Source organism: Daphnia pulicaria, chromosome 11, assembly GCF_021234035.1.
Source record: "Daphnia pulicaria isolate SC F1-1A chromosome 11, SC_F0-13Bv2, whole genome shotgun sequence".
NCBI lineage: Eukaryota > Metazoa > Arthropoda > Branchiopoda > Diplostraca > Daphniidae > Daphnia > Daphnia pulicaria.
In genome coordinates, this window is record NC_060923.1 from 3,405,689 (window position 1) to 3,433,688 (window position 28,000).

The window sequence follows — 28,000 nt, forward strand, 5'->3', positions numbered from 1 at the left end:
CAATCGATTTCCAAATTTATCGTCGAATCATTCTCAGTTCTAATTAATTCTTAAAAAACTCTTCTTTAACCTCTTGAAACATGCAAAACAGACAAGAAATTAGTTAAAATCGACATTGATTGACAAAATTCACTTTTGAAAAACAAAAATTTGAATTTTGGTTGCTATGAAAGACTTTTGGTGATTGGTTTCAGTTTTCGACCAATCCCGCTAGAGTTAGTTATGGCTTAAGGCCCCCTTTCATTCCCTCCCGCCTATTTCTCTCTCGTAGCATCTCAGAGTAAAAAACTCTGAAATTTTTTTGTGGCGTCACCGGGGCCTAAAACACTTCCAAGTCAACGTATTTCATCCGTTCAATTGTTCAACGTTTTGTTTTAGAGTGTTTGGCACAATATTAACTGTCGTTGTGAGTGTGAAAACTATTTTCGTGAATATTCAGCAGGCAATATCTGAAAAGTCACGTGATCAAGATGGCCGTTAAGCCTTCCGCGTACAACACTACTACTAGGTGGTAGTGGACACCGTGGGAAGTTTTGGCGCCCTGTCAACCTTGTTTATAAACAAGCATACTACTGCCGGCCTACTCCAGTGTTTCAGCTGGTCATTAATCCGTTGTTAAAAGTGTATCCCACAGTCGATAATGTCGTCGAGAGGCGGTAGGAGACGCGGGAGGCCGCCTAAATCATCTTATACAACACCACACTTCCTAAATTCCCGATCGAACGTTATCGAGAAGCCTAAATGGTTTTTGTCTCGTGATGGAGTGGCTAATGACAATGGTCCAACTGGGTCTAGAGCTAGTTCACCGGGAGGCAGTGTGGGGAGTTTCACACAACAATACAGTGCCAAAAAACATATTTCAGTAACTCCATTCAAGAAACGTGGAAGGAAAGCGGGTACAAGAGGCAACAGAGGTGGCAAAGCATACGTGCCTAGGCCTTCGTTGGTCATTACCAGGGGTAATGATTATCATTATGGCTCAGACTTTGACTCTGGTAGTGATTCTGATGGGCCTCCGAGCCAAGGAGAAGATGCAGAGTTGGATGTTGAGAGTGACGTGGACATACCAATTAGCGAGCCAGAGAGTGATGAACTGGATGATAATGCCTCAGATATCTCCATGTCTAATCAAAGTTCCTCTATGCGAAAAATTGTTGAATCCAGTATAAAGTCTATACCCACTCCACTCCCTATTTGGCTCCAGTCCGATCAAGATTTACCAGTGTTGACTCTACCCAAATCTTCTGAAGACCTTCTCTTGCCTACACACCAAGTGCTACCTGCTTGTGCGATTTACGAAGTCCTACGCAAGTTTAGCAGTGAGGTTGGTTTGGTTTTTATTATGAATAATTTTCCCTGGCTAATCAATCTCTCTGCGTAGGTGAGGCTCTCTCCTTTTCGACTCGAGGATTTCATGGCCGCTCTTCAATCGGAAGAAATGACAACTCTTTTGGCGGAAGTCCATGTTCAACTCTTAAAGTCCATGCTTCGAGAGGAAGACGTACAACAAACTTGGTTTGGACCACTGGACCAGAAAGACAGCACAAATTCTGTGTTAAACTTTGCTGACACGCTGACGTGGCCAGAAGTCATGCGGATATACATGCAGAGTGACCCGACCTTTGCACCTGCACTCTCTTTACTTGAATCCTGCGAATATCCTTTTACTACATGCGACGTCCGTCTGAACCTCCTCAAGTTTCTTACTGACCATTTTCTCTGCAATACGGCTGTCCGACAAGAGTTCCTTAGCGAGGGTAACATTTTGTTAATCATTTTTATGGTGTTAAACATACTAATTCATCTTTCATCTGTAGGAAACATCAAATATAATGACCATTGTCGAGTTTGCCACAAAGTTGGAGATTTGCTCTGCTGTGAGACATGCCCAGCCGTCTATCACCTCCACTGTCTCGACCCGCCACTGGAGCACGTTCCAAACGAGGATTGGCAGTGTCCTATATGCACGGCCCAACTATGCAAAGGAGTAACTGATTGTATAAGTGATGTTGAACGATCCGGTTTTCTCTGCCGACAAGTAATTATCCTGAAACCCAATGCTGGCGGTTGAATTCCTTTTTAATTCATGTATTCTCTTTTAGGAATCTTTGGGCTACGACCGACACGGACGCAAATACTGGTTTATTGCCAGACGGATCTTTGTCGAAGAAACTGGCAGCCGGGAAGAAATTGACGGAGATGAAGAAACTATTGCCGTGGAGGACCGTAAAACTTGGTACTACTCCAGTCCCCATCAGTTTGAACAGTTGCTTGCAGCTTTGGACAAGACAGATTTTGAAAAGGCTCTTTGTCAAGAACTATACAATCTAAGGCCGGAAATATTGAGGCAGATGGCTCTCACGATACAGCTGACAAACGAGAATAAAGGTGAATAATATTTTAATCTACCTAATTTTATTCATAAAAGACGCTAATCATTTGTTATACATTTTAGGCAACAACAAATCATATCTCGAACTTGACGAAGAAGTTGCAAGGGAGGCCTCTCAGACGGTCGTCAAAGTTGAAAAAGAAGAAGATGACGAGGCTGATGAGAACCTCTCTGTCGATGCAATCAAAACAGAGAAGGAAAAAATAGAAACTGAGGAGGTGGTTGAAGAATGCGGTGTTGAAGTGGATGACGATTTCATGCAACAATTGCATGTGGAATCTGAACCTAAAGTAGAGCCTGAAGAAACGCCTACTACCGGTACACCAACAGCCAACGGAACTTACTCTACGCGCTCCAAGACCGGCACCATTGTGGCACGCACCTATGTCGACATGAAACGGCGAAATTTAACAACCAACGGTTCTGGCGGAGTCACTATTAAGGAGGAAAGAAGTGGCACCCCTACCAAATCAAAATCTCAATCTCCTTTACCCTCCGACGTCATCTTTAAATTGGGCATGGAAGGACGGCACAAGACGTACGTCAACCAGTACACGAGCAATCCACTTGCGCTCAACAAAAACCAGGCAGCAGAGGAGAGAGACCGCAAGCGTTACTTGTCGCACAAGTTCTCCATTACGGGTTGCGGCGAGTTTAAGTGGTTGGGCAGTACATTTGGCAACCGCACTATCATGCAGCAAACTGTTCGTTCCACCTTGCTCCAACTGCACTCTCAATTGCCGGCTATTTTCATGCATCCAAACTGGGCTGGGAGTATGCGAAAGTCTTGGATCCAAGCTGTCAATCAAAGCGTCTCGCCAACAGACCTCGGTCGTGTCCTCTCCATCCTGGTTGCGTGCATCCGCCCGGTTGTTTTCTCTTCCGTTTGGCACGAGTCACTTGGTCACATTCGACTTCAACGACAGACGGCCCTTGAACGCGAAGAGCGGAAGAAGGTGGACAAGAAGGAGAAGAAGGATAAAGAACTGGAAGAAGAGATGCATCGACTACACACCGTCCATTACACCAAAGGCCTCAAGCACCAGGTAATAGAAACTATTTTTATTTCTATTTGAATCCATATCTAATTGGTTTCACATTGTTTTCGACAGATCTGGAAGCACAAAGGTGAAGAGTTTCGTCTTCACGGTCAATGGGGTTGGCTATGGTTGTCCGCAACTCGCCTTTTACGACGTCTTGATGCCAGGAAATGCGGATTAAGAGCTGGACCCTGGCGAATCATCACTTGTACTCAAGGTAATTTTGATGTTGCTTCAACGATTCTTTTGATGAATTTTAATGAATTGTATTTTTAATAGAAGAAGGCTCGGAATCTCGCTACATTCAGTGTGATCCGGCATCTGGCGTCGAAATTTATGAAATCCCATCTTCTGATCCAGCGATGGAAGTTGTTGATGTCTGTGCTGCTATGAACGACACCAACCGCCGTGTTTATCCTAAAATCGCCAAGAAAGCCAAGTTAGATTCGTTGCTCGATTGGCGCCTCAAATTGAAGACGGCCGAAGAGAAAAATCTTCTCAAAACCGAAAAGGCCCCGCTGCCACTAAAAAAAGAGGAAGTCAACGTCACAAATCGCAAATTGACCATGGCAGAAATGGAAGCACGACTGGAACAACTACGAAAGCACCGGCTCACTTTCGCGCGCTGCTATTCTTACAAGTGTGGTGGTGATAGTTGCTACTCTCCCACTTGCCGGGCCATCAAACCTCTAGAAGCTGCAATCTTGCAAGAGAAAGAAGAAGAAGCGAAGCAAAAAGCTGCACTAGTTAAAAGACGGATTTACTCGAACGAATCGACGCAGGGTCCTCTACCACTAAAGCGTGCTGATGACGAAATTCGATCTAAAAAGAAAAAGGCGCCTGTGAAATACCCGATGATGTCCAAATATATGACAAAGAGCAACAAACGGACCATCTTCGTCCTGCCCGATCACGAATTGAAGCATCTAGCCCGACGTCACGGTCAAGGATACGTTCAAGGCTTCCACCACGGCCCAAAGAATAACTCTCCGGCTTGGATCTACCCATCGGCCAGGCCGTTGTTCAAGAATGTCTGGTTTTTCCGCACAAACGGCCTCCAGTCTTTGAGCACGTTCGCTTTGCAAGTTCGAATCCTCTGGGCGTGTCTCCGTTGGGAAGAAATGGTGACCAAAGCTGGCAACATGGGCATGGACGGTAAAAACCAAACGACCACCGACACGGAGATTACCACCACCGATATCTTGAAGCATCGTCACATCGGGCGGTTTCTTGAACGCACACAGTACTTTCAACGGCGTGTGGTTATTCCACTCGATGTCCCCAAAACGGTCAGAGAAGTCACTCCGTCTCGTTCCGGATTGCGTAAGCGCAAGATGGTGGAAGCGCCCAAATTGTCGCAACCCATTGTCACCGAGGAATGGGTGGATGAAGATCGCTTGGAACTTTGGGTCATCAAGCAGTACCACGAGCGTATCGAAAAAGCCGCTGCGATGGCAGCTGCAGCTAGTACGACCACCTCTACACCTCACCTTACTCGACTCAAGAGCACACCACAGACTATGGGACCTGGAGGTAAACCTATGACGATGGAGGAACTCAAAGCTCAGGCCGAACAGCAGTTGCGCGCCCAACGTACTGCCCATCAACTGAAGAGCACCACTCCTGGAACGCCGACTGGTGTTGTCCGTCTAACTCTTCCCGCCGGAAACAAAGTTATGTTGCCTGGAAACAAGTTGCTGTCTACGCCCTCTGGGGCCACTGGAAGTCCTATGGGCCGGCGCATTCTCATCACCAAAGATGGTAAAACATCTCAAGTTGTTAAGACGACGGTGGCTTCACCTTCAGGATCTGCCCAGCCTGTGCTAATTGCTCCTAGTCCTGGCGTCGCGGCTGCTACACCTACCGTTAATAAATTGCAAATCTCTCGCGGTCCCGACGGCAAGATTGAAATTCGTGGCTTGAAACCAGGCCAGCAACTTCTGAAACTAAGCGATGGCCGCTTTACGATCGTTTCACCTGCTCAACCTATGATAACCGCCCAACCAGCGCCAGCTCAAGCACAGACCCAAATCCAACCTGCTGCAGCCAGCGACGGAACAGGAACCAAAACTGTTGTTGTTCAAAAAGCTGTAACCATCGCTGGTCAGAAAACAACGAGTCAAATTGTTCTGCCGGCTGGTACCAACACTGCAATGCTGGCTCAGCACCTAGCGTCTGGAAAACTTCAGCTAAGTTCAGTCAACGGTCAACAGGTTATTATCCGACCAGCCGCAACTCCCGCTTCCGCTGGTTCAGCAACCGTGGTCAAAACGGGCGATACACCAACTGTAGTCGTGGCCGGCCAACAGCAGCCAGCTAAACCCATGATGCAAGTGATACAGACGGCTCAAGGTCAGAAGATCATTGTGCAGAATCTGCAAGGTGGTTCCCTTACTCCCCAACAACTAGCTGCCATTCAAGAACAGCTCAAGGGACAGATGATGGCTCGTACCAATCAGCCAGGAGGCAACAACAAACCCATCACATTTGCTGTTCGGACATCAGTAGCTGGCGCAACCGTTGCTACAGTTTCTACAACGGCTGCTGTTACCACTACCGTCGCTCCGACTTCTACGTAAGAATAATAATTTCATTTGACTAAATATCAGTTTTACAACATTTTTTATCGTTTTTCATTAATAGCGAAACGTCTACGACGCCCGCTGCCGTTGTTTCGACACCCGCTGTAGCTGCTGCTGTCGCCACCCCCACAACGCCGGCAACCACGACTGGCGCTGCGACTGTCACGGCAAATCAAAACAAAGTGGATGAACCGTATACTGTTACTCCCGACTATGTCGTACAAGCGCTCCGCAATTCATTGAAGGGAGGAAATCTTCATCCGGACCTTGAGCAGAAAGTGTTGACGCGCTTGCGTGAGCAGGAGAAAGCGAAAAGGGATGACGCCGAGGTGGAGACTCCTACCTATTTTGCCGCATCCAATAGGAAACGGACGACGTCCGGCGCGTCTTGGATTGATGACGTCGATACCTCAACTGCGATGACCCCCGCAACTGGAACGGATAGTAAAACGATCAGACCACCGGCTCGCAAGATTGCTCGGGTAATTGAGGCCCCCAGCACGCCTGTCTCCTCCAAGATTGTCAGCGGGGCGACACCGGCTAACGATGCAGCTGCTGATTTGCGCGAGCAAAAGAACAAGGAACGTGCAATGAAGGCCGCTCAACGAGCCAAGGAGAAACGCCACCAGTCGACCTGTGCCCGTCTGCAGGGCCTGTTGAATAGAAGTTCCGAGTCGCTAAAGAAGGAAATTCTGCGCAAACGTGCCTCGTTGGAAAAAGAATTGCGATCTGCCATCACGAAGGAGATCTCAGCGCTACAGTTGCCTTCGCCAGTTCGACAAGCTCCTGTCACAGTCTCGGAAAATCAAGCGGTCGGCGTTAAGAAAAAGGAGCCAAAGTTGCAAGAATTGCCCGTTGTTCAACCGAAAGCCACACCTCGACGGAATCAGAGGAAACGCAAGTTATCATCACCGTTGAGCCCTCAAAAGACTTTGAATGAGCCCGAACCTGGCACTTCGCAAGATGAAGAGGACTATGATGCATCACCCGCGTCAATGCCACCGACATCCAAGAGGAATTCCAAACGAACTTTGTCGGAAAGTGGATGCAGCGCTGGCGACAAGATAGAACTTTACTGTATCTGTCGCAAACCGTACGACAATTCCAAGTTCTACGTCGGTTGTGACTTGTGTACGAATTGGTTTCATGGAGACTGTGTCGGCATCACGGAGGCCATGTCGCAAACGATGACGGAATTTGTGTGTAATGGTTGTAAAGCGGGAAAAACGGTGGCGCCTCGTGAACTGTTCTGCCTTTGCCGACAGCCGTACGATGACTCGCAGTTCTACATCGGCTGCGATCGCTGTGGAGATTGGTTGCATGGTCGCTGCGTCGGCGTTCTGCAAACGGAATCGGAGTCGATCGACGAGTACAAGTGCCCCAACTGTGAGCCGCAGGGAGCCTTCAACTACGCCAACACGAAGACCCTTGGCACTCGCGATTACGAGGAACTACGCAAGCTTCTACGGCAGTTGCAGACCCACAAGAGCTCCTGGCCGTTCCGTGAGCCTGTCGATGTCAAGGATGTCCCCGACTACTATCAAGTCATCAAGGATCCTATGGACTTGCAGATGGTTGAGACCAAGATTATAGAGAGACGCTACCAACGACTGGTGGAGTTTATCGGCGACATCACCAAGATCTTTGAAAACTGTCGCTATTACAATCCCAAAGGGTCCAACTTCTACCGTTGCGCCACATCCCTCGAATCGTTTTTTGTGCCCCGACTCAAATTGTTGCGCTCGTCCATGTCCAACTGAAGTTGCGTCATCGTCACCCATATCTCTTTTCAAATCGCCTCGTGTGTGTTTGTGTGTTACGTGTGAAACTATCTCGGAACTCTTTTTTTTTTTGGCTTGCTTGTTCCGCTTTTCTTACCTTGCACCCTAAATTTCTTTTGTGTCTTCAAAATTTCAAGACTCTTGCAACGTACATTTCCCTCCCCCCCTCACTAGACTGACATGAAAAACAAAGTGTGGAAAGCGGTATTTATGCCCATATAAATTGCTGTTACATCTGCCGCAATACACAAAATCTTTTTGTATTGATCCGAGTACTGTACATTATTTATAAAAACATTCATGTTCACTCTACTGCTGAAGCCCAAGCAACAGAAGCAATTCCAATGAATGAAATTGCTATTGTAACAATTGTCACTAGTGGTGAATGAGACAGCGATCCAGTTGGGACTAAAACTTGCTGAATTTGAACATGTTCAGGTAATGACTGCCACACACATTTATGCACAGCTGTCAAATCTATCGAAGCACAGTCACAAGAGAAATAGGTAGAAGGTGAGGATAGAGATGCTGCTGTATACTCATTTTTGCTGCTAGGGAGATGATAACGCAGATGAAACTGGATTGATTGGAAGAAGCTGCAACTGCTCCCACATTGAAGGTGGGGCAAGCTGTGTAATGTTAAAGGTTCTGCATGATGTGCCATTTGTTCAATGTTGACATGGCTGGAGAAGCGAACTGTCTTGTTCATTACCGAAGCTTGAAGTTGATATGGGTCTACATAGATTCCAGAAGGAATCATCCATTTTATAAGTACACTACAGCCTAGAAGAGAGGCAGGAAGAAACGAGAAGGACATTCGCATTTCCCTAAAAATAAAGTATACAATTCTGTTAACGCTTTGTGGTATAACTATTGAACATCTTACCGATGAAAACCGTCTCCAGTCACCTGAAATTCTGAGTACGCACTGTTGAAATCTTCTACTGTAAATTCTCCATGAGCCAATTGAGTATTATTTAAATGAAATAGAATAACCAAAAAACAAGATGTTATTGTTCGATTCATGTTTACAAACTGTCATTCCTGTTTTGACATCGTCTGCTATAATGCCAGAGTTGTGGGACAGGGAGAAAATCCGTCCCGTTTTGTCTCAAAATTCAAACGGTTTCATTTTTAAATTAAGAATTGGAGCTTAGGCATTTAATATTTGCTACCACTCACACAATGCTCTACTTTCAAATTGCAGCAAAGTGTAACCTATTGTTAATTATCTTTTAATATTGCAAGTTATTATTAGGCTACCATTTAGGAGCCGTAGGGCTACCTTCAGGGTTATCTTATCGGAATCTGCGTCTCTAATACAAATAACTCCAGTGCAAGTTTTATCTTTGTACTTGAGACTCAGATTTATTTAATTGCTTTGTTTTTGGTTTTGTACCAACGTCCGACAGAGAAAATAATTTTATTGCTTCGTCACTGTAATATATTCGTCAGCACATGACGCAATAAGCTGTCCTCTAACTCAAATAGCACTCGACTCTCCAGGTTTACAACTTTTTTTCATAAAAGTAAGTATGATTTGCATCATACGTTCAGTCCTGCACAGCAACGAGCCCAAAATGGACGCATCGGGATTTCTCTCATCGCCCGCTACCTGGGAGTTAGCGATCGCCTCTTCTCTATACATTCTTTACAGGTAAAGAAAAAGAAGAAGACTCTTTAAAATCTCTTTCTTATTGGTAAATCTTTTTTAATTAAATAGATATGCCACTTCCACATTTAACTACTTTTCCGACCAAGGAATTCCTGGTCCCAAACCAATCCCCATCTTCGGTAATATGTGGGGCGTTTGGAAAGCGGTAATAAGATAAATAAATCTAGGTTCTTAACATTTTAAAAATCAAAGAATTATTGTATCATAGAACCTTCCTGCGTACGACTTGGCATTAGTAAATAAATACGGAAAGGTTTTTGGTTATTTCGATGGCCCGATTCCAAACCTTTGGATCACGGATGCCGATGTGATAAAGGCGATGTACGTCAAAGATTTCGACCATTTTGTTGATCGCAGAGTAAAAGAAAATGCATTTTAAACAATTAGCCATCTAGTTAATTAGGAATTGTTTCTTTTCAGTCTTTCGAGATAAAAACGAAAGTCATGCGCAAATGGTTGAGTCTAATGAGAGGTCAAGAGTGGAAGGACATTCGCTCGTCCGTTACACCTGCCTTTACCACCGGAAAAATCAAGCGGGTAATTTAAATATGGAAAGAGAAAAAAAAAGTGAAGAAAATTTATCAAAAACGATCGCTTTTTTTTAAATTAGATGTCTGCATTGATCAAAGATTGCGTTGCCAATTTGTGCGATCGTGTCACGACTTTCACCGAGAAAGATGGAAAAATTGACGCCAAGCTGTAATAACATCACTTATCGCTTTACCTTTTATTATACCTGTTTCAAACTTTATTGATTTATTTGGCAGAACGTTTAGTGCCTTCACCATGGACGTAATAGCAAGATGTGCTTTCGGTTTAAAAATCGACACTCTTGGCATGAAAGACGATCCTTTCATTACAAATGCTCAGTTCGTCTTCAATCCACCAACTAACAAGACACCACTTATTCTTCTACCATGTAAGTCTTAACAGCAGTATCCCTTAATAGTAGATCATTACTAGTAGATAATTAATCCGCTAATAATAGATAATTAACTGTTACTTTTTCTCCCATAGTTATGTACCCAGACTTGTTTTCCAAGTTTGGATATTTCACCGAGCGTTTAATTGTCACCAAAGAAATGAAATTCTTTTTCAAGTTGTTGGAAGATGTATTGAATGATCGCTTAGAGTCCAATGAGGTAAATTATTAAGGCAACCAAACAGGCTTGTTTTTTTACATTGAAGAAAAATTATTGCGACGAATAGAAATTCAACGACTTCATTGAAGTGGCTGACGAAGCGATTTCAGAATTCACGAAAGTAGTCGATGGCAAAACGGTGCCCATGTGGACTCGTGAGATTATAGATGAGATCATAATGGGACAGGTAAATACTTTAAATTATTTATGTAAGAAATTTGCCCATTACAAATAGCAAATGATATTTAGTCGACACTCTTCATGCTTGCTGGATTCGACACAACAGCCACAACTTTGACTAGTACCTGCTTCCAGCTAGCCAGAAATCCGGATGTTCAAGAGAAACTATACGAAAGCATCGCTGCGAAAATGGAAAACTATGTAAGTCTACTACAGCCTCCAAAAATTTTATCTTTTTATTAATTTGGCTACTCTTAAAAAGGATGAAGTTTCACACGAAATGGTCCAAGACGTTCCCTATTTGGAAATGGTTATTCAAGAAGTGTTGCGCTATTATCCGCCCCTTATCCGGTAATTAAAATATTGCAGCCGCTTTGATAGAATAATTCTGATTCCAACGTTGGCTTTAAATTAGTATTGAGCGACAATGTACGAAGGATTACTCCTATGACAACGGCCGCATAAAAATTAAAAAAGGTCAAGTCATTACCGTTCCCACTTATGCTCTCCATCATTCAGAGGAATACTACCCCGATCCAGAAAAATTTGATCCTGAACGGTACCGAAAACATCTTAAAGATTACTTGGATTTATAAGCTAACTTGCTATGTATTTTTCCCAGATGGAGTCCGGAAAACAAAGCTAAGCGTAATCCTTACTCTTACATGGCATTCGGCACTGGTCCGAGAAACTGCGTCGGAATGCGTTTCGCCATGGAAGAATTGAAAATGGCCCTTTGTTCTTTGGTTCATAAATTTCGCTTTTTTCCAGTCGAAGAGACACCGGTACAGTTCATTTCCTTATCGCATTAATCAGTCAATCATTTTTCAATCTTTTCGTTATCTCTAAATCAACAGGAGGGGCTCCAGTTTGACGATGGACTTACACAAGTTCTACAGCCGATCCATGCGATTGTGGGCATTGAATTCCGTCAATCAAATCAGAATTAGTTAGAATTAGATTTAGTTTTGTTGTTTCAGAGATGAAAAAAGAAACAATATACATGCGATTATCTTATTGCGAACACTTTCGGACTTGAGTCTACATCTTAATAGCCTATCAATTTATCTTTGCCTTGTTCTATAACTTACAATCTATATATTGTCTAACTATATATCCTGTCTGGAAATTTGATACGATGGTAATGTGGCAGCAATAGTTAGAAATGCGGAATGAAAACTTTCGTTGACCATGAGACGCAACAAGTAGCAAAATTAATCTACGTTCTAGCTCTACCTTTGAGGGCCTTTAATTTTTTAAATTCTGAACGTCTATAGTAGAAATAAACTTGGAATTAACTAGCATAAGTGATAAAGCTTTATCTTTGTACTAAACTCTGTAGTATTTGAATGTTTGTTTGTTTGATAGCAGCGATCGACGTAGAAATAATCTTGTCATTGTCAAATGGTTACTATGTAATATTCGTCAGCGCATGACAGACTTCAGCGAGACTGTCTTCCAACTGAACGTACTCTAGACTCCACTCCCGGTTTTACAACTTTTTTTTTTCATAAAAGTTTTATTAAGTATCATTTGCATATCACTCATTCAGTCCCGCATAGCAACAAGGCAAACATGGACGCATCGGGAATTCTCTCATCGCCCGTTACCTGGGTGGTAGTGATCTCCTATTTTCTATACTATCTTTACAGGTAAAAAAGGAAAGAAGAGGATACTCTTTATAATTCTTTTTCTTATTGTTAATTTGTATTTAAACAGACATACCACTTCCACTTTTAATTACTTTTCCGACCAAGGAATCCCTGGTCCCAAACCGATTCCCATCTTCGGTAATATGTGGGGCGTTTGGAAAGCGGTGAGATAAATCAATCTACGGGCGTGCTCAAATATTTTTTTAAATCAAATAATTATTGTTGTATAGATCCTTCCTTATCACGACTTGGCATTAGCGAAAAAATACGGAAAAGTTTTCGGTTATTTCGATGGACCGATACCAAACCTTTGGGTCGCGGATGTCGACCTGATAAAAGCCATGTACGTCAAAGATTTCGACCACTTTGTCGATCGCAGAGTAAAGGAAAAAAAGAATTTGACACCATTAGCTACCATTAGCCATTAGCTTTTTTATTTTCAGTCTCCCGATATAAAATCGAAAGTCATGCGCAAGTGGTTGGTTCTACTGAAGGGGCAAGAGTGGAAGGACGTTCGCTCGTCCGTTACCCCAGCCTTTACTACGGGAAAAATCAAGCGGGTAATTTCATTTTGTAAGGGAAAATTTCCATTGAAAAAACCAACTCATCAGAGACTGTCTCTTTGTTTTTAATTAGATGTCCGTCTTGATCAAAGATTGTGTTGCCAGTTTGTGTGACCGTGTCACGACTGTCATCGAGAAAGATGGAAAACTTAACGCCAAGATGTAAAACCATCACCTATAGTTTTATTTTAGATCTGTTTTTTAAAAATCATTTGATTCATTTGGTAGGGTGTTTGGTGCCTTCACCATGGACGTAATAGCAAGATGTGCTTTCGGTTTAAAAATTGACACTCTCGGGGAGAAAGACGACCCTTTCACTAAAAATGCTCACAACATTTTCAGTCCAGCAGCTAATAAGACACCCGTTATTCTTCTACCATGTAAGTCATAACAGCAATCTTCATTAATAGTAGATGATTGATGTAAATTTGATATAATTCTGAAGTATTTGAATTTATTGTTACATCCTTTCCCAACAGATATGTACCCTGGCATGTTTTCTGTGTTTGGATTGCTCACCGAGCGTTTAGTTATTGTCACCAAAGAAATGAAATTCTTTTTCAAATTATTAGAAAACGTACTGAAGGATCGCTTGGAGTCCAAACAGGTAAATTATTTAAGGCAACCAAACAGGCTTGTTTTTGACTGACGAACAATTATTGCGACGAATAGAAATTCAACGATTTTATTGAATTGGCTGATGAAGCAATTTCAGAATACACGAAAGAAGTCGATGGAAAAACTGTGCCCATGTGGACTCGCGAGGCTATACATGAGATCATAATGGGACAGGTATAAATATTTTAAAAAATTTTTGAAAAAATTTCTCATTACAACAATATTAATATGATTAATATTTAGTCATCATTCTTCATGCTGGCGGCATTTGACACAACAGCCACAACTTTGACTAGTATCTGTTTCCAACTTGCCTTAAATCCGGATATTCAAGAAAAACTGTACGAAAGCATCGCTGCGAAAATGGAAGATTATGTAATTAGATTTAAAAACCCTGAAAAGTACAAGCTTTTAATCAAATTGAGTTCTTTCGTGAAAAGGATGAAGTTTCCTATGAAATGGTCCAAGACGTTCCCTATCTGGAAATGGTTATTCAAGAAGTATTGCGCTTTTATCCACCCGTTATCCGGTAATTAAAAGTTTGCAGCCGTTTTGATAAGACAATTTTGGTTCCAACTTTGGCTTTTTTAATTAGTCTTGAGCGAGTGTGTACGAAAGATTACTCCTATGACAACGGCCGCATCAAAATAAAAAAAGGTCAAGTTATTACCATTCCCACTTATGTTCTCCATCATTCGGAAGAATACTACCCCGATCCAGAAAAATTCGATCCTGAACGGTACCGAAAACATCTTAAAGATTACTTGGATTTATTAGCTAATTTGCTAGTATACATATTTTTTTCCAGGTGGACTCCTGAAAACAAAGCTAAACGTAATCCTTACTCTTACATGGCATTCGGCACTGGTCCACGCAATTGCATTGGAATGCGCTTTGTTATGGAAGAATTGAAATTGGCTCTTTGTTCTTTGGTTCATAAATTTCGCTTTTTTCCAATTGCAGAGACACCGGTACGCAGTTCATTTCCCTATTTTATTTATATAATGATTACTCAATCAATTCCTTATCTCTAAACCAACAGGAGAAGCTCCAGTTTGACTCCGGACTTAATCCAGTCATGCAGCCGATCGGTGCGACGGTGGGCATTGAACTCCGTCAATCAAATTAGTTAAAACTGAAGAGTGTTGTTGCGTCATTCTGTTAGGAAAATTAAAAAGGGCATTTCAACAGCCGGTTGTAAATGTTTGCCTTCTATTAATAACTAAAAAGTAAATAAATAAATAAAACATAACAGCAAGGTGTCTGTTGAGCAATTGTCTGACAACAGCGCCTTCTCTCCCTCCCTCTTTATTTTGGTCGTGTCGAATCCCCCACATTTTTGCGAAATGGAAAGTTGAATTAGTTCGAGAACAAGAGCTCACGAGTTAAGAACCCACGTGTTGGTATTGGCCACAATACTGTTTCTTGAACCAGATTCCATTAGTGTTCAATTCTGAATTAGCAACATGTCCACTCGGCGGGGAATTTTGGTCCGTAAGTAGACCATTTGGATATGATCTCTTCGTTCTGCTTATTCTCACTAATTTACCCAAAGGGGGAAAGTTAACAGTCGATTTATGCAGTAGTAGACATGAGATGAGAACCAACTCAAGCTAATTTCAAGATTTTTGTTGCAACACCATTCGTAAAAATTTCGTTTAAAATTTGAGATGTTTTCGCAAGTTTAAAACCAACAAACGCCGATGCTTGCTGTTTATCATAGTCCGCCCACGTGTTTTCTAATCTTTTGGTGCAAGAAAAACAGAAAAGTCCATCTATCCTAGTGAGCAGTTCTCAAATGGGGATATCCGATATGACTGAAAAGTATTCCTCTGTGGTCAGTGGTTTATAATAAGAATCATAAAATTTTAGACTTGCATTTTACCAAGTAAAACTCCCGTAAAACCAACGCTTGCCTCACTTTCATTTTGATTTCTACCAAACCATAAGAAAGTGCATTGCTTCATAAAAGTCGCTTAAAAGCAAGTTATCCTTTTCCTTTGAGTTCTAAAAGCAATATGTCGTTGAGCCCATTACAAAGGTACCGATTTGTTACATCCAGTCCCGTGAAACATTCGTTCGGGAATGTTAGATATTGTCTCTTCATATTACAACGGGTTCTAACAGTCATTTGTCTTTTGTATATTTTATACGTGTATGACCATATCGAATAATGAACTGCACTAATTTCTTAATATCGTTTGCATTTCATAATTTTACAGATATGCCACCTCAACTCACAATCACTTTTCCGAACAAAGGAATCCCTAGTCCCAAGCCAATCCCTTTCTTCGGTAATGTATGGGACGGAACGAGTAGTGCTCAATAAGATCTACTTATTACATAAGTGCGTAAATCCTTTTGAAGAAACGTTTTCGCTTAGTTCATTTCGCTAATAAAAGTTTTGGAGAAAATAATCATCGCCGCCCTAAAAGGTCTATATTTCTATTAACAAATAAAAAATTCATAACACATTTAAAACTTTGAAATCTCATCATGCCTCATAAATTCTAGATAGTGATTCAAACATTTATCTTAAACACTCATCTTCAAACACTTATCTTATCTTTGTTGTCTATGTTGTGGAACGTTTAAATCCCCCCAAAAAAAGTGTAGGAATTAGTCAGCCCATCCTGGAATATTCGATTTGAACACATTTGCCAATTCATCGCGCGACCTTGAGCGAGGCAAAAAGGAAGGGATCGCTTTGTTTAAATACATCCTTTCACTTTCAGTCTCGTGAAACATTCGTCCGTGAATGGACCTTTTGGATATTTTCTCTTCGCCCGTCACATGGGTAGTTACTGTCCTCTCTTTTCTCTATCTTTTTTACAGGTATGTAAATGAAGTGATTAGGATAATTTTATTCACAACATTTTAATTTTATAATCAAACAGATATGCCACTTCAACTCACAACTACTTTTCCGACCAAGGAATCCCTGGTCCCAAGCCAATTCCCTTTTTCGGCAACATGTGGGGCATCTGGAAAAATGTTGGCTAAGTTACTAATGATCAATTGCAAACAAATGCATTACTTTGTGGTTTTCTCTAGAATATTCCTGAACTTGACGTTGCCTTAGTGAAAAAATATGGCAAAGTTTTCGGATATTTTGACGGTTTGATACCGAACCTTTGGATAACAGATGCTGATATGATTAAGGCCATGTATGTTAAAGATTTCGAACATTTTGTCGACCGCAGAGTAAGGACAACAAATATTTTTTAATCCTTAATTTGAATTAGAAATTCTAATGCGATCGTCTGCAAATTTTGTAGTCTTTTGAAATGAAAACCAAGGTCATCCGCAAGTGGTTGACAGTTATGAAGGGACAAGAGTGGAAGGATATTCGCTCATCCGTTACGCCAGCCTTCACAACTGGGAAAATAAAACGAGTATTTACAATATAAACAACACACAGATTAAGACATTGGTTACCTAATCAGTCATTGGAATTTGAAATTATAGATGTCCGTACTGATCAAGGGATGTGTTGATAACTTGTGTGACCGTGTAACGACCTTCACCGAAAATGATGGGAAAATTGACGCCAAGATGTAATAACAAATTCTTTTGATTTTTCTGCCATTTCTTTGGCCTATGAGTAGGACTGCGTTATGGAAACTCGTTTCAATTGAATTTCTAATTTTTGTCTTTTCAAACTTTGTTGATTCTTCAGGACGTTTAGTGCCTTCACCATGGACGTGATTGCACGATGTGCGTTTGGGTTGAATATTGAGACACTCGGGAATAAAGACGACCCTTTCATTACAAATGCGCAGCATGTTACGAATCCGCCAGCCAATAAATCCCCGATCGTCTTTTTGCCATGTAAGTAATTTTTGGTATTGTTGTAATTATGTGATAAAGTGTGTTTTTAAGAGAGAAGTAATTCGTAATTTTCTCACCAGTTGCGTACCCTAATTTCTTTACTTCACTGGGAAGCCTTGCTGAGAGTATATTCGTTACAAAAGAATTAAAATTTTTTTTCAAACTCTTGGAGAATATACTCAAAGAAAGGTCACTATCTAAAGAGGTACGCTTCGTGTGTAATTGCGATAGTAAATAACTAACTTATTAATCATCAACATTTTTCATTTAGAAATTCCACGACTTTATAGAGGCGGCCGACGAAGCTATTTCCGAGTTCACGAAGGAAGTTGATGGAAAACTGGTTCCAATTTGGACACGTGAAGAAATAGATGAAATTGTTATGGGACAGGTATTTTGAGTGAACGCAATACGCTTGGTCATTTGTTTTTATTGTGGCCAATTATCCATATCGTTCCATTAGTCGACTCTCTTTATGCTGGCCGGATTCGACACAACTGCCGCCACACTGACTAACACTTGCTTTCAGTTGGCAAGAAATCCAGACATCCAAGAAAAACTGTATGAAAGCATCGTTGCAAAAATGGAAGAATATGTAAGTCTAAGTCTACCTTAAAGCCAAAAATGTAAGCTTTTAATTTACCTGCTTATTTTCCAAAAAAGGATGAAGTATGCCATGAAATGGTTCAAAACGTGCCTTATTTGGATATGGTTATCCAAGAAGTATTGCGCTTTTATCCGCCCCTTATCCGGTAATTCATTAACTTCAATTTATACCGTCGCTGAAAATATAAATTTAACTCTATTGTGATGCAGAGTTGAGCGTCAGTGCACAAAGGATTACTCTTACGACAATGGACGTATAAAAATTAAAAAAGGACAATTGGTCACCGTTCCGGCCTTTGCTTTACATCACATGGAGGAATACTATCCCGATCCTGAAAAATTTGATCCCGAAAGGTTAGTACCGCTGCCAAAAATGAATTGCTTGAACCGTTCTACATCGGGTTGTTTTTATGTTTTAAAAAGGTGGAGTCCCGAAAATAAGGCCAATCGGAATCCCTACACCTTCATGGCATTTGGGGTAGGACCGCGAAACTGCTTAGGAATGCGTTTTGCATTGGAAGAAATGAAAATTGCCATCTGTTGTCTGGTTCAGAAATTCCGTTTCTTTCCAGTCGAAGAGACGCCGGTATGGAATAAATAACCTAGTAAATTTTAAGAATTATAAATTATTTTGTTAATTCCCATTCAACAGGAAAAACTTCGGTTTGACGACGGACTAGTACAAATTTTACAACCAATTCGTGCAGTGGTGGGCATTGAGCTCCGTCAGTCCAATTCAAATTAGTTGGGAATTTTGTTGTAATAACACAATGCAACATTGACAACTACTAATAAAATGCTTTTGTAACTTCTTTTAAACAACTTTAACGCCAAATGCCCCATTTTTCATAGCTCTTGGTTTCATTAAGGCCACGTATGCAGCGCTTTCAAGCCTGGGCGTAACAACTAGTCGGTGAACAGCATTATTTTCTCTGTTGGTTTTCATTTCACGTTTGAAAACGAAACTTGCTAGAGGCAAACAAAGACACAAAGCATACAGCACCACTGTGATCACACAGGGGGAATGCGTCATCAGCATTGAGCATATTCTGGGATTTGGGGCTTGGCCAAACTCTTCCTTTTGACAGACGGCCTTGAGTGTTCTGCGCAGCCCACAAAGGAAAATTTTTTTATCTGTCCAGTCTTGTGCCGCATTTGTCCGTAAATGGACTCTTCGGATATTTTCTCTTCGCCCGTCACCTGGGTAGTATCAGTTATCTCCCTTCTCTATATTTTATATAGGTATTTAAATGTTACATTATAGTGTTAACTGAACCAATTAAATTTTTTGCGGTTGAATTCTCTAACAGATATGCCACGTCCACTTTTAATTACTTTTCCGACCAAGGAATCCCTGGTCCCAAACCGTTTCCCATCTTTGGCAATATGTGGGGCACCTGGAAAATGGTAAGAAAAACACTTTGTTATATAAACATTTTCAAAATTCAAAACAACTACTGAAATTTAGAACCTTCCTGCGTACGACTTGGCGTTAGTGAAAAAATATGGAAAGGTTTTCGGTTATTTTGATGGCCCGATTCCAAACCTTTGGATCACAGATGTCGAGATGATAAAGGCCATGTACGTCAAAGATTTTGACCATTTTATCGATCGTAGGGTAAGAAGACAAACATTTTACTCGTATTAACCACATATAGTTAAGTAGGAATTCTTTCTCTTTAGTCTTTTCAAATGAGAACCAAAATCATACGCAAGTGGTTGAGTGTGATGAAGGGACAAGAGTGGAAGGACATTCGCTCGTCCGTTACGCCAGCCTTTACTACGGGAAAAATCAAGAGAGTAATTTCCTTTAGGATGGAATAAATACGGAAAATTAGCTTATCAGGAACTTTTACGACGTTTGTCGTTTATTAGATGTCAACGTTGATCAAAGATTGCGTTGGCAATTTGTGTGACCGTGTCGCAATTTTAACCGAGAATGATGGGAAAATTGACGCCAAGATGTAATAACATATCACCTACCATTTCATTAGTTCTGTTTCAAATTTGATTTATTTGACAGGACATTTAGTGCTTTCACCATGGACGTTATTGCAAGATGTGCGTTTGGATTGAAACTTGACACGCTCGGAAGCAAAGACGACCCTTTTATTAATAACGCTAAATTCGTTTTCAATCAATCAACTAACAAAACTCCAGCTGTTCTTCTCCCATGTAAGTTTTAACAGCATTAAATTTAAATTTCTTAATAGCAGACTATTGTGTCGTCAATGACTCGTAATTCTGTGAAATTATTTTGTGTTATTCTTTCAATAGTTATGTACCCCAAGTTGTTTTCTGCGCTTGGATCTTTTGCCGAGCGTTTGTTTGTCACCAAACAATTGAAATTCTTTTTCAAGTTATTAGATAATGTGCTGAAGGAACGATCCCAGTCAAACGAGGTATTATGATGAAGGGTAGTAAATTTACAATGGGTTACTTGACTGATGAGTAATTTTTGTGACGAATAGAAATTCAATGACTTTATTGAATTGGCTGACGAAGCAATTTCAGAATTCACGAAAGAAGTCGATGGCAAAACGGTGCCCATGTGGACTCGCGAGGCTATAGATGAGATCGTTATGGGGCAGGCAAATATTCTAAATTATGTTTTTTGTATTTCACCATATGTAATAATATGAATAACATTCATTATTCAGTCGACACTCTTCATGCTGGCCGGATTCGACACAACAGCCACAACTTTGACTAGCACCTGCTTTCAACTGGCCAGAAATCCCGATGTTCAGGAAAAGTTGTACCAAAGCATCGTTGCGAAAATGAAAGACTATGTAATTAGACTTAAAAACCCTGAAACTAAAAGCTTTTAATTAAATTGAGTTCTTTCGTGAAAAGGAGTAAGTTTCCCATGAAATGGTCCAAGACGTTCCCTTTCTGGAAATGGTTATTCAAGAAGTATTACGCTTTTATCCACCCCTTATACGGTAATTTAATCCTACAGCCTCCATAACAGAGCATTTTGTGATTCCTACAACTGTTTTTATAAGAATTGAGCGGCAGTGCACGAAGGATTACTCCTACGACAACGGCCGAATTAAAATAAAAAAAGATCAAATTATTACCGTCCCCACTTATGCACTTCATCATTCGGAAGAATACTACCCCGATCCGGAAAAATTCGACCCTGAAAGGTAAGCACTATCGCAGACATCTAAAAATTTACTATTGTGTTGATTAGATAATTTGCTTCAAGATGGAGTCCAGAAAACAAAGCCAGTCGGAGTCCTTATGCTTACATGGCGTTTGGCACAGGTCCACGCAACTGCGTCGGAATGCGTTTCGCCATGGAAGAGATGAAAATGGCTCTTTGTTCTTTGGTTCAGAAATTCCGCTTTTTTCCAGTCGAAGAGACACCGGTATGCAGTTTATTTTTTCTCGCGTTAATAAGTTAATATGTAATCTGTCTTGGTTATCTCTAAACCAACAGGAGAAGCTTCAGTTTGACGACGGGTTTGTACAAATTCTGCAGCCAATTCATGCAGTGGTGGGCCTTGAATTTCGTTAATGAAATTCCAATTAACTAGTTAATTAATTTTCGATTTGTTTTTAAATTTAATGATTTGATTCACTTTCAAATCTCGCTATAATTCAAAATTTTCCTGCAAAATAGTTATTTTAAAAAGGCACGAGATGTGGCACTAACACGACATTCATATTGTTGTCACAATGTACACGAATCTGTTTTTGTAAATATATAGCAGAGAACGTAATCTTATTGCACCGTCATTGTTAAAATATTCAGCAGCGCATGCCGGACATAAGTTAAGACCTGGCTCAAACTGAAACATAGTTTACAACTACCTCAGTTTACAGCTGGGTTCATAAAGATAGGTGTTATTCGCATCATTTCAGTCCTGCACAGCAACTAGTTCAAAATGGACGCATCGGGAATTCTCTCAACGCCCGCTACCTGGGTGGTAGCACTCGCCTCTTCTTTATACATTCTTTACAGGTAAAACATAATTAATATTGCATGAGAAAATTGGGTGTTTTTTGTGCATTTGATTTTGTAATGGGTAAATTTGAACAGGTACACCACCTCCACATTTAATTACTTTTCCGATCAAGGAATTCCCGGTCCCAAACCAATCCCAATCTTCGGTAATATGTGGAACATCTGGAAAGAAGTGAGAAAAAAAAAATTAAAACTAACTTAAAAATACGTCTTAATTTTAAACTACATATTGAATTTTAGAATCTTCCTGCGTACGACTTGGCATTAGTAAAAAAGTACGGAAAGGTTTTCGGTTATTTTGATGGCCGGAATCCAAATCTGTTCATCACCGATGTCGAGATGATAAAAGCCATGTACGTCAAAGACTTTGACCACTTTGTTGATCGCAGAGTAAGGGGGAAATACGTTAATTGGATTACTTATTCACTGAAGTTGGAATTCTTTATTTTCCAGTCGTTTGAATTAAAAACGAAAGTCATGCGCAAGTGGTTGGCACTACTGAATGGACAAGAGTGGAAGGACGTTCGCTCCTCCGTTACACCTGCCTTCACTTCTGGCAAAATCAAGCGAGTAATTTCACATTGAAAGAGAAAACTAACAAGGCAAGCAGCTTATCAGATGCTGTCCTTTTTTTTTTTTTTTTTATTAGATGTCCATCTGGATCAAAGAATGCGTTGTCAATTTGTGTGATCGTGTCACGACTTTCACCGAGAAAGATGGGAAAATGGACGCCAAGATGTAATAACATCCCATATGGTTTTACTTTTTTGAATTTATTAGACTTTTTTAAACTCATTTGATTTATTTGGCAGGACATTTAGTGCTTTCACCATGGACGTGATTGCAAGATGTGCTTTTGGATTGAAAATCGACACGCTCGGGAACGAAGACGACCCTTTCGTTAATAACGCAAAGTTCGTTTTCCATTCAGCAGCTAACAAAACACCAGCTGCTATTCTGCCATGTAAGTCTCAATAGATTATCCGCTTAATGGATAAGGATATTCTCATCACGCTTAAATATTTCAAATCCTTTTGTCTTTTTCTGTCTACAGTTATGTACCCCAACTTTGTTTCTACATTTGCATATTTCACCGAGCCACTAATTGTCACCAAAGAAATGAAATTCTTTTTCAAACTACTTGAGGATGTATTAAGGGATCGGGTGCAGTCCAATGAGGTGAGAAGGGTCACAAGGAAATACAGGCATGTTTTAACTAACAACAATTCTTGTTGCCAATAGAAATTCAACGATTTTATTGAAGCAGCTGACGAAGCGATTTCCGCATTCACCAAAGTAGTCGATGGCAAAACAGTCCCCATGTGGAATCGCGAGACAATAGATGAAATTTTAATGGGACAAGTAAATATTCAAAACTTTTTTGTGTAAAATTTTATTCAGGCTGACCATGCAATTTGAATAATATTTAGTCGACACTCTTCATGCTTGCCGGGTTTGACACAACAGCCACAACTCTAACTAGTATCTGCTACCAGCTGGCAAAAAATCCAGATGTTCAAGAAAAGTTATACGAAAGCATCGTTGCAAAAATGGAAGACTACGTAAGTTTGCTTCAAACTCTGAAATGTTTAAAATTTATTTATTTTGGTCTGTTCTTTCATTAGGAAGACGTTTGCCATGAAATGGTTCAAAACATTCCTTATCTTGAGATGGTCATCCAAGAAGTATTGCGCTATTATCCACCTGCTGTGCGGTAATTATAATTTTGCAGCCGCTTTGATAGGAAATTCATGATTTTAACACCTACTTTGAATTAGCATTGATCGTAAGTGCACCAAGGATTATTCCTACGACAATGGCCGTGTTAAAATTAAAAAGGATCAAATGGTTACTGTTCCTATATATGCTCTACATCATATGGAAGAATACTACCCCGATCCAGAAAAATTTGATCCTGAAAGGTTGTTTTGAGGAAGGTTTCTATATCTTTGCGACTTTGCTTATGAGGTAATTTTTTTATATTATTTCCCAGGTGGAGCCCAGAAAACAAAGCTAAGCGCAGTCCTTATGCTTTCATGGCGTTCGGTACAGGACCACGCAACTGCATTGGAATGCGCTTCGCTATGGAAGAATTGAAAATTGCTGTTTCTACTATAGTTCAGAAATTCCGCTTTTTCCCAATTAAAGAGACTCCGGTACGCAGTTAATTTTCTTATCGCGTTAATTAGTTAATGTGTCTAAATTATTTTTTGATCTCTTATCCAATATAGGAGAGACTACAATTTGACGATGGATTTACACAAGTTCTGCAGCCGATGCACGCGATAGTGGGCATCGAAAACCGCTATTCAAACTAGAAATAGTTAAAGAGCCTTATTGTTTGAGAGGTGGAAAACCAACGAAAAATATGTGCTATTTTCTTTGGGGGTTACGGTGTCTAGTATATATTTTTAAAGTCCGTTGTTTCGTTTACTTAAAGTTAATAAGGCCCAGTATTCAGCACAAACAAGTACGAGCTTGTGCCCAGGTCTTACACCACTCGAATGCACTCGAATAAACTACCGTGCAGTTCCAATGTAAATACCGAAACTAATCTATTTTTTTACAATTGTTGGAGTTATTAAATTATATAATTTATTGAAATTAGCAAAAGAGGAGCTTGTTTGGAGTGGTATATGATATGGGGACAAGCTAGTACTTCATTGCTGCGCACTGGGTCTTAACTGCACCACTTCGAATTGCCAAGTGAACGGTTAATGGGAGGCGATCTACAATGGCTAATCGATAATCGTATGACTCTAAAGTTAATTTCGGAGTGCGATAACAATCAGCAAAGACACTGGGTTTTTTTCGGATTACGATCTTTATGATAGACGCAGGGCGACTAATAGATTTAGAATTGGATTGGGACAGGGGATTTCATATTTTGTTTGAAATTTGAAATGACGGCGGAATGATGCGGGTTAAATGAACGGGGGATGTTATAACCCCGCTAGATGGCGGTGGTACATTCTTTGATTACTTAATCATGAAGTACTGAAAGGTAAAGAGGTATACAAAATCTGTACTTCATGACTTAATCGATTTGATTTGATTTGATTCACTTTTCGGAAATTGTTATCAACTAATAGAAAATAACAAGCCAAGTGATATAAACAGTAAACAAAAGAATGCGTCACCCGCCTTTGACGTACTCTTGAATTCGGGGCTGGGCCATACTCTTCCTTTTGACGGGCGGCCTTGAGTGAGCCACACACAGCCCACAAAGGAAGGAATCGTTTGCTGCATCCGTTCAGTTTCGTGAAACATTCGACCGTGAATGGACCTTTTGGATATTCTCTCTTCGCCCGTTACATGGGTAGTAACAATCGTCTCTCTTCTGTACATTCTTTACAGGTATGTTATATTAGCTTTACCAACTGTTAATTACCAATTTTAATTCTACTATCGATTTTTAATAACAACAGAAATGCCACGTCAACATTTAATTACTTTTCCGACCAAGGAATTCCTGGTCCCAAACCAATCCCATTTTTCGGTAATATGTGGGGCATCTGGAAAGCGGTAAAATAAATAAATCTACGTGCTCAACATTTTAAAAAATCTAATAATTATTTTAACACAGAACCTTCCTGCGCACGACTTGGCATTGGTGAAAAAATATGGAAAGGTTTTCGGTTGTTTCGATGGCCCGATACCAAATCTTTGGATCACAGATGCCGATGTGATAAAGGCCATGTACGTCAAAGACTTCGACCATTTTGTTGATCGCAGAGTAAGGAAAAATGCATTTTAAACAATTAGCCATGTAATTAATTATGAATATTCTTTCTTTTCAGTCTTTCGAGATAAAAACGAAAGTCATGCGCAAATGGTTGAGTCTAATGAGAGGTCAAGAGTGGAAGGACATTCGCTCGTCCGTTACACCTGCCTTTACCACCGGAAAAATCAAGCGGGTAATTCAGTATTTAAAGGGGAAAAAAATTAATCGACGGCTGTCGCTTTTATTATTGTATCTTTGATTATAGATGTCCGTTTTGATCAAAGATTGCGTTGCCAGTTTGTGTGACCGTGTCACGACTTTCACCGAAAAAGATGGAAAAATTGACGCCAAGATGTAATAATATTAACATCACCTATCGCTTTATCTTTCATTATAAATGTTTAAAACTTTGGATTTATTTGGCAGGACATTTAGTGCCTTCACCATGGACGTAATTGCAAGATGTGCTTTCGGGTTAAAAATAGACACTCTAGGGAACAAGGATGACCCCTTTATTACAAACGCTCAATTCGTTTTAAATCCACCAACTACTAAAACACCATTTATTGTCTTACCATGTACGTCATAACAGCATCATCTCGTAATCGTAGATGATTATATCATATATGTCATATCTTTTAAATAATTGAATCTCTCAACAGTTATGTATCCCGACTTTTTTTGTAAGTTTGCATACTTGACCGAGCGTTTGCTTGTCACCAAAGAAATGAAATTCTTTTTCAAGTTGTTGGAAGATGTATTGAATGATCGCTTGCAGTCGAATGAGGTAAATTATTTAAATCAACAAAGAATTGCAGACAATTTTTTAAAATTATTTGTTAACGAAATATTATGTGACAAACAGAAATTCAACGATTTCATTGAAGTGCTTGACGAAGCAATTTCAGAATTCACGAAAGAAGTCGATGGAAAAACGGTGCCTATGTGGACTCGCGAGGCTATAGATGAGATCATCATGGGACAGGTAAATATTATAAATAAATTCCGACGAAAACTTTTGTTTTTACATCTTTACCTTATGTAATATAAAAAAATTTCAGTCGACAGTCTTTATGCTTGCCGGATTCGACACAACAGCCACAACTTTGACTAGTACCTGCTTCCAGCTAGCCAAAAATCCGGATGTTCAAGAGAAACTATACGAAAGCATCATGACGGAAATGCAAGACTATGTAAGTCTACTACAGCCTCCAAAGTTTTATCTTTTAATTAATTTAGCTACTCGTAAAAAGGATGAAGTTTCCCATGAAATGGTCCAAAACGTACCATATCTAGAAATGGTTATCCAGGAAGTGTTGCGCTGTTATCCGCCCCTTATACGGTAGACCTTATATTAGTAACACATTTGATTTCTCCATTAATAAGTGTTTTTTTTTAAATAAGTATTGAACGACAATGCACAAAGGATTACTCCTATGACAACGGCCGCATAAAAATTAAAAAGGGACAAATTGTTACCGTCCCCACTTATGCTCTGCATCATTCGGAAGAGTATTATCCAAGTCCAGAGAAATTCGATCCAGAAAGGTTGGTATTGAAGGCTTCTAAATTTATAATTCTGTGTTTATTAACCAATTTGCTATGTAGTCCTATTTTTCTTAACTATTTTTTTTTTCTAAGAATTTTCGCTCTGTTTATTAGGTAATTCGTTGTGTGTTATTTTTCAGGTGGAGTCCGGAAAACAAAGCTACACGTAGTCCTTATGCTTATATGGCGTTCGGCACAGGTCCACGCAACTGTGTTGGAATGCGCTTCGCCATGGAAGAGATGAAAATGGCTCTTTGTTCTTTGGTTCAGAAATTCCGCTTTTTTCCAGTCGAAGAGACACCGGTACGCAGTTAATTTTCTTTTCGCGTTAATCAGTTAATAAGCCTTTATTATTTTGTTATCTCTAAACGATCAGGAGAAGCTTCAGTTTGACGACGGATTTCTTACAATTCTGCAGCCAATTCATGCAGTGGTGGGTCTGGAATTCCGTCAATCAAATTCAAATTAACTCAATTTTTAGTAATGAGTTACGTATTGAATTGTCAACACGCTTTTTCGCTTCCAAATCTCGCTTTGATTCAAAATTGTCTTTCAAAATGGTAAAATCCTTCATTTTTCATTTGAAGATGCGTAGGTGCCATTTGTTGATGAAACTTTCAGTTGACATTTCATCTCGCAAAGTTTAAAATATCTATCGCAGTATTACACAGCAAAAAGTCCGTTATCTTT

General features: G+C 40.2%; 5 protein-coding genes across 12 annotated transcripts; 4 read left to right on the top strand and 1 right to left on the bottom strand.

The window, feature by feature from the left end:
- Nucleotides 1-139: 139 nt before the first annotated feature.
- LOC124315094 (nucleosome-remodeling factor subunit NURF301-like) lies at nt 140-8,058 on the top strand. 2 transcript variants are annotated; one of them, XM_046780478.1, is made up of 8 exons: nt 140-1,324; nt 1,382-1,757; nt 1,818-2,038; nt 2,103-2,388; nt 2,456-3,438; nt 3,505-3,649; nt 3,715-6,007; nt 6,076-8,058. In XM_046780478.1, exons 1-8 carry the CDS (start codon nt 641-643, stop codon nt 7,772-7,774), a joined length of 6,687 nt encoding a protein of 2,228 aa, XP_046636434.1. In that variant the 5' UTR covers nt 140-640; the 3' UTR covers nt 7,775-8,058. The 2 variants fall into 2 exon arrangements, with proteins under 2 accessions (XP_046636434.1, XP_046636433.1); XM_046780477.1 differs by having other exon boundaries at nt 143-1,324; nt 3,712-6,007.
- On the bottom strand, nt 8,035-8,957 carry LOC124315585 (phosphatidylinositol-glycan biosynthesis class X protein-like). Its single transcript, XM_046781359.1, has 2 exons — nt 8,682-8,957; nt 8,035-8,622 (listed from the first exon to the last, which is right to left on the bottom strand). Exons 1-2 carry the CDS (start codon nt 8,819-8,821, stop codon nt 8,100-8,102), a joined length of 663 nt encoding a protein of 220 aa, XP_046637315.1. The 5' UTR covers nt 8,822-8,957; the 3' UTR covers nt 8,035-8,099.
- Nucleotides 8,958-9,196: 239 nt separating this feature from the next.
- Nucleotides 9,197-24,628, top strand: LOC124315255 (cytochrome P450 3A14-like). 6 transcript variants are annotated; one of them, XM_046780802.1, is made up of 15 exons: nt 14,979-15,119; nt 15,848-15,919; nt 16,242-16,460; nt 16,523-16,619; nt 16,680-16,829; nt 16,904-17,020; nt 17,094-17,182; nt 17,305-17,456; nt 17,537-17,661; nt 17,728-17,847; nt 17,920-18,051; nt 18,120-18,208; nt 18,273-18,416; nt 18,486-18,648; nt 18,715-18,874. In XM_046780802.1, exons 3-15 carry the CDS (start codon nt 16,384-16,386, stop codon nt 18,805-18,807), a joined length of 1,548 nt encoding a protein of 515 aa, XP_046636758.1. In that variant the 5' UTR covers nt 14,979-15,119; nt 15,848-15,919; nt 16,242-16,383; the 3' UTR covers nt 18,808-18,874. The 6 variants fall into 6 exon arrangements, 5 of the variants coding, with proteins under 5 accessions (XP_046636757.1, XP_046636754.1, XP_046636759.1 ...); XR_006911486.1 differs by lacking the exons at nt 16,242-16,460; nt 16,523-16,619; nt 16,680-16,829; ... (8 more) ...; nt 18,486-18,648; nt 18,715-18,874 and adding exons at nt 9,197-9,452; nt 9,519-9,615; nt 9,679-9,828; ... (7 more) ...; nt 14,221-14,364; nt 14,434-14,596 and having other exon boundaries at nt 14,668-15,115; nt 15,848-16,099; XM_046780801.1 differs by lacking the exons at nt 14,979-15,119; nt 15,848-15,919; nt 16,242-16,460; ... (10 more) ...; nt 18,486-18,648; nt 18,715-18,874 and adding exons at nt 9,197-9,452; nt 9,519-9,615; nt 9,679-9,828; ... (9 more) ...; nt 21,511-21,606; nt 24,617-24,628.
- Nucleotides 12,271-27,995, top strand: LOC124315268 (cytochrome P450 3A14-like). 2 transcript variants are annotated; one of them, XM_046780828.1, is made up of 13 exons: nt 12,271-12,444; nt 12,512-12,608; nt 12,675-12,824; nt 25,839-25,955; nt 26,028-26,116; nt 26,189-26,340; nt 26,425-26,549; nt 26,628-26,747; nt 26,824-26,955; nt 27,016-27,104; nt 27,167-27,310; nt 27,451-27,613; nt 27,687-27,995. In XM_046780828.1, exons 1-13 carry the CDS (start codon nt 12,368-12,370, stop codon nt 27,777-27,779), a joined length of 1,548 nt encoding a protein of 515 aa, XP_046636784.1. In that variant the 5' UTR covers nt 12,271-12,367; the 3' UTR covers nt 27,780-27,995. The 2 variants fall into 2 exon arrangements, with proteins under 2 accessions (XP_046636784.1, XP_046636783.1); XM_046780827.1 differs by lacking the exons at nt 12,271-12,444; nt 12,512-12,608; nt 12,675-12,824 and adding exons at nt 25,101-25,395; nt 25,467-25,563; nt 25,625-25,774.
- On the top strand, nt 21,868-24,577 carry LOC124315277 (cytochrome P450 3A14-like). The gene is made up of 13 exons (XM_046780843.1): nt 21,868-22,035; nt 22,114-22,210; nt 22,279-22,428; nt 22,492-22,608; nt 22,688-22,776; nt 22,851-23,002; nt 23,093-23,217; nt 23,281-23,400; nt 23,469-23,600; nt 23,664-23,752; nt 23,817-23,960; nt 24,032-24,194; nt 24,270-24,577. Exons 1-13 carry the CDS (start codon nt 21,959-21,961, stop codon nt 24,354-24,356), a joined length of 1,542 nt encoding a protein of 513 aa, XP_046636799.1. The 5' UTR covers nt 21,868-21,958; the 3' UTR covers nt 24,357-24,577.
- Nucleotides 27,996-28,000: the final 5 nt, after the last annotated feature.

Excerpts from the sequence above, each read along its gene's own strand:
- LOC124315255 (XM_046780797.1), top strand. The coding sequence starts at position 9,331 with ATGATTTGCATCATACGTTCAGTCCTGCACAGCAACGAGCCCAAAATG. Across the intron at positions 11,144-11,207 it reads TATTATCCGCCCCTTATCCG|TATTGAGCGACAATGTACGA; the intron begins GTAATTAAAATA and ends GCTTTAAATTAG. Across the intron at positions 11,352-11,414 it reads GAAAAATTTGATCCTGAACG|ATGGAGTCCGGAAAACAAAG; the intron begins GTACCGAAAACA and ends TATTTTTCCCAG.
- LOC124315094 (XM_046780477.1), top strand. The coding sequence starts at position 641 with ATGTCGTCGAGAGGCGGTAGGAGACGCGGGAGGCCGCCTAAATCATCT. Across the intron at positions 2,039-2,102 it reads CCGGTTTTCTCTGCCGACAA|GAATCTTTGGGCTACGACCG; the intron begins GTAATTATCCTG and ends ATTCTCTTTTAG. Across the intron at positions 2,389-2,455 it reads GCTGACAAACGAGAATAAAG|GCAACAACAAATCATATCTC; the intron begins GTGAATAATATT and ends TATACATTTTAG.
- LOC124315585 (XM_046781359.1), bottom strand. The coding sequence starts at position 8,821 with ATGAATCGAACAATAACATCTTGTTTTTTGGTTATTCTATTTCATTTA. Across the intron at positions 8,623-8,681 it reads ACTGGAGACGGTTTTCATCG|GGAAATGCGAATGTCCTTCT; the intron begins GTAAGATGTTCA and ends CTTTATTTTTAG.
- LOC124315277 (XM_046780843.1), top strand. The coding sequence starts at position 21,959 with ATGGACGCATCGGGAATTCTCTCAACGCCCGCTACCTGGGTGGTAGCA. Across the intron at positions 22,036-22,113 it reads TCTTTATACATTCTTTACAG|GTACACCACCTCCACATTTA; the intron begins GTAAAACATAAT and ends AAATTTGAACAG. Across the intron at positions 23,401-23,468 it reads ATGAAATTTTAATGGGACAA|TCGACACTCTTCATGCTTGC; the intron begins GTAAATATTCAA and ends AATAATATTTAG.
- LOC124315268 (XM_046780828.1), top strand. The coding sequence starts at position 12,368 with ATGGACGCATCGGGAATTCTCTCATCGCCCGTTACCTGGGTGGTAGTG. Across the intron at positions 12,609-12,674 it reads TGTGGGGCGTTTGGAAAGCG|ATCCTTCCTTATCACGACTT; the intron begins GTGAGATAAATC and ends ATTGTTGTATAG. Across the intron at positions 27,311-27,450 it reads GAGAAATTCGATCCAGAAAG|GTGGAGTCCGGAAAACAAAG; the intron begins GTTGGTATTGAA and ends GTTATTTTTCAG.